At 53.3% G+C, this 7,566-nt stretch overlaps 1 protein-coding gene across 1 annotated transcript in view; it reads right to left on the reverse strand.

Moving 5' to 3' along the window:
- Window positions 1-7,566, reverse strand: part of PBX4 (pre-B-cell leukemia homeobox 4) — a 56,104-nt gene that overhangs the window by 2,690 nt on the left and 45,848 nt on the right. Inside the window, exons 3-6 of the mRNA XM_011925881.1 lie at window positions 6,061-6,308; window positions 5,584-5,774; window positions 4,912-5,047; window positions 492-648 (exon numbers count right to left, since the gene is read on the reverse strand). Coding sequence (XP_011781271.1) covers window positions 492-648; window positions 4,912-5,047; window positions 5,584-5,774; window positions 6,061-6,308 — 732 coding nt within the window. The remainder of the gene's footprint in view (window positions 1-491; window positions 649-4,911; window positions 5,048-5,583; window positions 5,775-6,060; window positions 6,309-7,566) is intronic.

Raw genomic sequence — 7,566 nt, forward strand, 5'->3', positions numbered from 1 at the left:
GGGGTTTCACCATGTTAGCCAGGATGGTCTCGATCTCCTGACCTTGTGATCCGCCCGCCTCGGCCTCCCAAAGTGCTGGGATTACAGGCGTGAACCACTGCACCCAGCCCATGCCTGGCTAATTTTTTTTTGTATTTTCAGTAGAGACAGGGTTTCACCATGTTGGCCAGGCTGGTCTTAAACTCCTGACCTCAGGTGATCCACTCACCTCGGCCTCCCAAAGTGCTGGGATTACAGGCGTGAGCCACCGTGCCCAGCACTTTCATGTCTTTTCTTATCAGTATCACCATTCTGTCCCCAAAGCACAGGTATCTGTTAGTTGGGTTCATGGCCAAGTGGAACAGAACTCTCACAGTTGAAACAGAGCAAAGAGTTACACAGAGTTGACCAATGGGGGAAGGGCGATATAGTCCCACTGTGGCCTCCCCAGATGCAGCTCAGTGGCCGTCCACGTGGGTACAGATGACTGTCCCTGGGCCAGCCTCACTCACCGGAGCTGGGTGTTGACAGGCAGCTGGCATGGTTCCCTGGGACCCCAACTTCGGTGGTATCCACAGCTGTTTTACCCATGTAAATGGTAGCTTCTTCTTGAAACTTCCCCATGTTCTTTTTATACCGGATTCTTTTGTTGCCAAACCAGTTAGAGACCTGTGGACACACAGGAGTCACTGGAGGAGCTGACCTGGCAACTTCTGAGACACGACGCAGTCTGTGGGTTCCCTGCGGTGCCCATTGCTCCCACTGCCTTACAAGACAACACTGCACCCTGGGGCTGTGAAGAGATGGGGACTGAGGTGGCGCCCTCTGGACCACGGACCCAGGGAGATGTCCACATGGGTTGAGGACACCCTGGAGCCGGCATGTCTTAGAACTCTGCTGCCTAAAACCTTTGTTGCTGGAACTTGGACCTGGGATGGGGCTGGAAGGAAAACGAGACTGAGATGGGCGGGGAGGGACAGCGCCTCTGGCTGCCATTGCAGCAGGCGGCAGGTTACTTTCCGTGTTCGCTTCAGGAAAAGTGAGAGCCAGGGAGACCTGGGGATCCAGTAACTGTGATCGAATCCCAAACTTATCAAATGAAAACGAGGTGAACTCTGAAGGGGTAGTTGGAATGTACCAGGTGCTAGGCTAAGTACTCCTCATATATTCATATATTTTTCTTAATTTTAATTACAAAAATTGTTTCTTGGCCGGGTGTGGTAGCTCACGCCTATAATCCCAGCACTTTGGGAGGCTGAGGTGGGGGGATCATCTGAGATCAGGAGTTTGAGACCAGCCTGGACAACATGGAGAAACTCCGTCTCTACTAATAATACAAATATTAGCTGGACGTGGTGGCGCACACCTGTAATCCCAGCTACTCAGGAGGCTGAGGCAGGAGAACCCCTTGAACCTGGGAGGCAGAGGTTGCAGTGAACCAAGTTCGCACCACTGCAATCTAGCCTGGGCGACAGAGCGAGACTGTCTCAAAAAAAAAAAAAAAGAATTTTTTTTAGAGATAGGGTCCCGCTCTGTCGCCCAGGCTGGTCTCAAACTCCTGGGCTCTAGAGCTCCTCCCGCCCTGGTCTCCCAAAGTGCTGGGATTCCAGGCCCTGCCTCATATATCGTTCTGCCTCATCCTCATGAGGACCTGGGAGGCAGCTGTTATCATCCCTGCTGTGTGAAAGCAGAGGCAGGAGAAAAAGGAGCTGGTCCACCACCAAGGTGGAATCAGCCCAACTCTGACTGCAAACTGGCACTGGAGTCCCCCAGGGAGGGGCTTGTCACCTTTGGAGGCACTGCTGATGTTTGGGGTCCATCTGCTCTGTGGGGGCCGTCCTGGGCACTGCAGGGTGCTGAGCGGCATCCCTGGCCTCCACACACTGGGTGCCAGGAGCACCTCCCTCCTCCAGTCGTGACAACAAAAATGTCCGCTGGGCAGATTCACAGGGGTGAGCACCCCAAGGCTAACGCCTTCCTACAGGCATGGAGACGTCCTCAGATGCCCACCCAGGGCCACATTTCAGTATCCCAAAGCAAGTAAAATAAACACATAGTGTAATAACAAACAGAAATGAAACAGCCAAGGGACAGAGGAGGATTGTGGATGACCTTTGCTACTTCAAACTTTTTTTTTTTTTTTGAGACGGAGTCTCATTCTTTCACCCAGGCTGGAGTGCAGCGGCGCGATCCCAGCTCACTGCAACCTCTGCCTCCCAGGTTCAAGTTTTGCCTCAGCCTCCCCAGTAGCTGGGACTACAGGCACGCGCTACCAAGTCTGGCTAATTTTTGTACCTTTTTTTTTTTTTTTTTTGGAGACAGAGTCTCACTCTGTCACCTGTCACCCAGGCCGGAGTGTGGAGTGCAGTGGCATGATCTTAACTCACTGCAACCTCCGCCTCCCAGGTTCAAGTGATTCTCACTTGAATCACTGAGGCTACTGCCTCAGCCTCCTCAGTAGCTGGGATTATAGGCGCGTGCCACCAAACCTGGCTAATTTTTGTATTTCCAGTAGGCACGGGGTTTTACCATGTTGGCCAGGCTAGTCTCGAACTCCTGACCTCAGGTGATTCATCTGCCTTGGCCTCCAAAGTGCTGGGATTTCAGGCATGAGCCACCATGCCTGGCCAACATTTTTCTCTTTGGTGTACTTACATTATCCTTGCAATGTTAACTGTAAAAAGAAGGATCCCTGTCTGTGTACTCTCTGATCTAAAAATAGTGTCTGCCTACCCCTGGGGTGTGAGCAGCTTTCTCTGGATCCACATGGGAGGCCCCAGAGGCTCCATCTTGGTTGAAGCGGCCCTGGTTATCCTCCAGACAATTGTTCCTTGGGGGCCAAATGTCTCACACTTCTCCAGGGGCCTTGAAGACCCAGAGGTGCAGCCCCTTGCTCCAGCTCTGGCCTTTTTTCTGACACCACAGCAGATCCTGATGAGCAGAGTGAGATGTGACTATGACCTCAGGATGTTTTGCTGCCTGCGTGACCCCGAGGGGTTCCAACTGCTCTCTGTCACAGAGACTTGACTGGACTTAGCTTGAATTGGGGCAGAGTGTGATGGTGAAGGACTAGAAACTCAGCCCCTCCAACTACAAAGTAGGGAGGGCTGTGGTGACATGCAGCAAGCCATGCTGTGGGTCAGCGCCTGCCATTACTGCTGCCACAGAGGCTGTGGGGCTGTGCCTTTCCGGGTGGGAGGGCGGCACCCAGGGCCTGTTCCACACACTCATGCTGCTGTGGGGATATGGCCTGGACCTGGCTTGCTGCTGTAGGCTGCCTGGACTTACTGTTCCCATGCTAAAACCTTCAGAAATGTTTCTTAGCCTCTTGGTCGTACTGTCTCCCTCCTTCATCCCCAGTTCCCCAGAGGACACTGGTGGCTGCCTACCAGGCTATAGAGTCAGGGAGCTCACACTCCTACCACGTCACCTCAGGGAGTTCATACTCCCTACCACATCACCTTAGGGACTTCACACTCCACAGCATCCCCCAGGGAACTTACACTCCACCTCAATCACCTCAGGGAGCTCACACTCCATCTGGATCCCTCAGGGAGCTCACACCCCCCTGTATCCCTCAGGGAGTTCACATTCCACCTGAATCACCTCAGGGAGCTCACACTCCATCTGTATCCCTCAGAGAGCTCACACTCTGTCTGTATCCCTCAGGGAGCTCACATTCCGTCTTTATCCCTCTGCATCCCTCAGGGAGCTCACACTCCATCTGTATCCCTCAGAGAGCTCACACTCTGTCTGTATCCCTCAAGGAGCTCACATTCCATCTTTATCCCTCTGCATCCCTCAGGGAGCTCACACTCCATCTGTATCCCTCAGGGAGTTCACATTCCATCTGTAACCCCCAGGGAGCTCACATTCCATCTGTATCCCTCAGGGAGCTCACACCCTGTCTGTATCCCTCATAGAGCTCACACTGTGTCTGTATCCCTCAGGGAGCTCACACTCCATCTTTATCCCTCTGCACCCCTCAGGGAGCTCACACTCCATCTGTATCCCTTAGAGAGCTCACACTCCATCTGTAACCCCCAGGGAGCTCACACTCCATCTGTATCCCTCAGGGAGCTCACACCCCATCTGTATCCCTTAGGGAACTCACACCCTGTCTGTATCCCTCAGAGAGCTCACACTCCATCTGTATCCCTCAGGGAGCTCACACTCCATCTGTAACCCCTAGGGAGCTCACACTCCATCTGTATCCCTCAGGGAGCTCACACCCCATCTGTATCCCTTAGGGAGCTCACACCCCATCTGTAACCCCCAGGCAGCTCACACTCCATCTGTATCCCTCAGGGAGTTCACACTCTGTCTGTAACCCTCAGGGAGCTCACACTCCACAGCATCACCTCTGGGACCTCACATTCCATCTGCATCCCTCAGGAAGTTCCCAGGTCTCTCTGTGGGTGCACTTGCACCCCTGCCTCACAGATGAAGGGGGAGAGTACTAGAGTCCCACATTTGTAATGCAGAGCCTGAATCTGAGCCAGTCTGGCTGACTCACAGTAGGGAGACTTGGCTCCTGTTCCACACTTTTTTTGTTTTTCAGAGACAGGGTCTCACTCTGTCATCCAGGCTGGAATGTAGTGACGCCATCATAGCTCACTGCAGCTTCACCCTCCTGGGCTCAAGTGATCCCCTCACCTCAGCATCCCAAGTTGCTGAGACCATAGGTACACATCACCAAGCCCAGCTAATTTTTTAAATTTTTTGTAGAGACAGTGTCTCACTATGTTGCCCAGGCTGGTCTTGAACTCCTGGACTCAAGCGAACCTCCTACCTCATCCTCCCAAAGCACTGGGATTCCAGCAGCCGTGCCTGGCCTCTGCACACATTTAGCGAACTTCCCTGGGTGTTCCCATGGGACCTAATCATCCACTCCTCTCAGGTGTGGGGAGGCACGGCAGGAGAGAACGTCACCTGGGAGACAGTGATGCCGCCCTTTCTGGCCAGCTCTTCTTTGGCTTCTTCGCTGGGGTAAGGGTTGTTCAAATGGGAGTAAAAATACTCATTCAGCACTTCCGTCGCCTGTTTGCTGAAATTCTGCCGCTTGCGCCTGCAAAAACAGCCAGCCTTAGTCAGCGTTAATATGCTAGGACTCTAGTACCACCCCCACCTCTAGTTCTGAGTATGATTTTCCAGTAGTTCTGAAAACAGCAATCACTTGAGGTTAGGAGTTCGAGACCAGTCTGGTCAATATAGTGAAACCCCGTCTCTACTAAAAACACAAAAATTAGCCAGACATGGTGGCGGGTGCCTGTAATCCCAGCTACTCGGGAGGCTGAAGCAGGAGAATCGCTTGAATCCAAGCGGCGGAGCTTACAGTGAGCCGAGATCGCACCACTGCACTCCAGCCTGGGCACCAGCGTGAGACTCAGTCTCAAATAAATAAATAAATAAAACCAAAACAAAATAAAAATAAATAAAAATGAAAACAGCAATACTTCGGGCCTTCCTCCCAAGAGGCTGTGTGAGGCCTCCAACCGTGACTGCGGACACAGCCTCCAGGGCTGTCTTCAACCCAAGCCAGGACTACTTCCCTCCAGTCCCTCAGAGCTGGCCCTTGAGGTCTCGGGTGCATGCGGCCCTGACCTGGCATCCAGCAGCCGCGAGCGCAGGGTCATCACCGCCTCACAGGTGCTCTGCTTCAATTGCATCTGGATGGTGCTGAACTTGCCGTGAATGGCGCCGACCATGCGCTCAATCTCCTTAGGGGAGACGGGCCTCATCCTGCTCTGCTCCTGGAGGAGGTTGGTGACGTGCGTGGTGAACTCACGACATGCCTGGGGTGGGAGCACAGACACGCCGGCCTGTGACTAGGCAGCAGGGTGGCACGGGGCAGCAGGTTCCACAGCGGAGCGGCTGCCTGCCACCCCCTGTGGCTCACAAACCGGCGGGTGACTGTTAAGTAAATGGAAAGGGTTTTCAGTAAAAATTGGCCACCTCTGCAGTGACCAACTGCATGGACTCCCTGTTCTGCGCCACGAAAGAAAGGTGGTTAGCGTTCCGTGTTTCGCTTTGACAAATGCGCATTCACATGACAGAAACTCTTCCATGCAGAAAGATCACCTGTTCATATTTCTCTAGCTCAGAGTGGTAAATCTGTCGGATCTGGGACAGCTTGGCCCTGTAGTCAGAGTGCTCAATGCTATTGTCATTTGGACAGCCACCTGGTGTTGCTGTGCCGGCCCCGGCCACCGCTCCTCCTCTTCCTCTCTTCTCGGGCCTGCACACGCCCTCGGCCAGCAGCATGTTATCCAGCCTCAGGAGCTGGGCATCAGGGGGATCTTCGTCCTGAATGCCACAGATGCTTACCACTAGATAAGAGAGACGGGGACAAATCACAATTCATTTTCTGGAGAGAAAACAAACCATGAGAACATGTGAGCACTGGCGTTATGTCTGAAGATTTTTGCATAGAACCCTTCGGGAGAAAGGAACACTCCACTTTATCACCAAATTAGATGATAGACACTGAGCACCCCGCTAAGACATAGGTCCAAGTGCCGTCCTCAGGGCGCAGTCTGGGGAGGAATGGGGAGAGACAGGTGGCAGTTTGGTGTAGCCCATGAGGGCAAACCTTGGCCACAGCTGTGTGCACGCAGAAGGGCCAGGCAGGCGCCTGTTACTGGGGACACCTGAACCCCTGAACCTAGTCTCCAGAAGTGCTGGGGAAGAGGGGGCGCCTGAGATGCTGCACAATGATAAAGGTAAGTGGCAGGCTGGCACCGGCAGCGTGGCCGGCCTGGGCCCAGGACTGTGCAGCTGTAGGCCTGTCGTGGCTGGTGGGTGGGGGGGTGTGTGTCGGGTGGGGGTGCTGTTATAAAGCTAGAGAGGAAAAGCCTGATGAAGAAAGTGCCAGAAAAGATGAAATAACCCACTGAAAGATTTTAAGCAGAGAAACAAGATAAATACTGGACCCTACAATTTGGAAAAGCCATTCCAGCTCTGCAGAGAGGGGACCTGCACAGGGGCAGGGCTGGACTGCAGGGGAAGCAGTCAAGGGGCAGCCACCATCAAGGTATACACAGCTATGGGGTCTGCAGATCAGCTACAGGGCAGTCAGAGAACCCCCAGGATTCGAGCCCTGAGACACAGGTGTCAGAGAAGAGTCCAGGGTCATTCCCAGATTCCGCCGTGGGCAGCACAGCCAATGGCGCCCCATTCTCCCAAGTAAAAAGCCTAGAGCTGCAGCTTGCGCAGGTGGGGCTGGGTGAAAAGGTGGCTTCAAGGCCAGGCACAGTGGCTCACGCCTGTAATCCTAGCACTTTGGGAGCTGAGGCGGGCAGATCACTTGAGGTCAGGAGTTTGAGACCAGCGTGGCCAACATGGTGAAACCCTGTCTCTACTAAAAATACAAAAATTAGCCAAGCGTGGTTGTGCCTGCCTGTAATACCAGCTACTTGGGAGGCTGAGGCAGGAGAATTGCTTGAACCCGGGAGGCAGAGGATGCAGTGAGCTGAGATCTTGCCAGTGCACTCTGGCCTGGAGGACAGAGACCTGGTCTCAAAAAAAAAAATAAAAATAAAAATAAAAGTGTTATCTTAGAATCAGGCTTTTTTTTTTTTTTTTTTT

Source organism: Colobus angolensis, unplaced genomic scaffold (assembly GCF_000951035.1).
Source record: "Colobus angolensis palliatus isolate OR3802 unplaced genomic scaffold, Cang.pa_1.0 Scaffold66, whole genome shotgun sequence".
Classification (NCBI taxonomy): Eukaryota; Metazoa; Chordata; class Mammalia; order Primates; family Cercopithecidae; genus Colobus; species Colobus angolensis.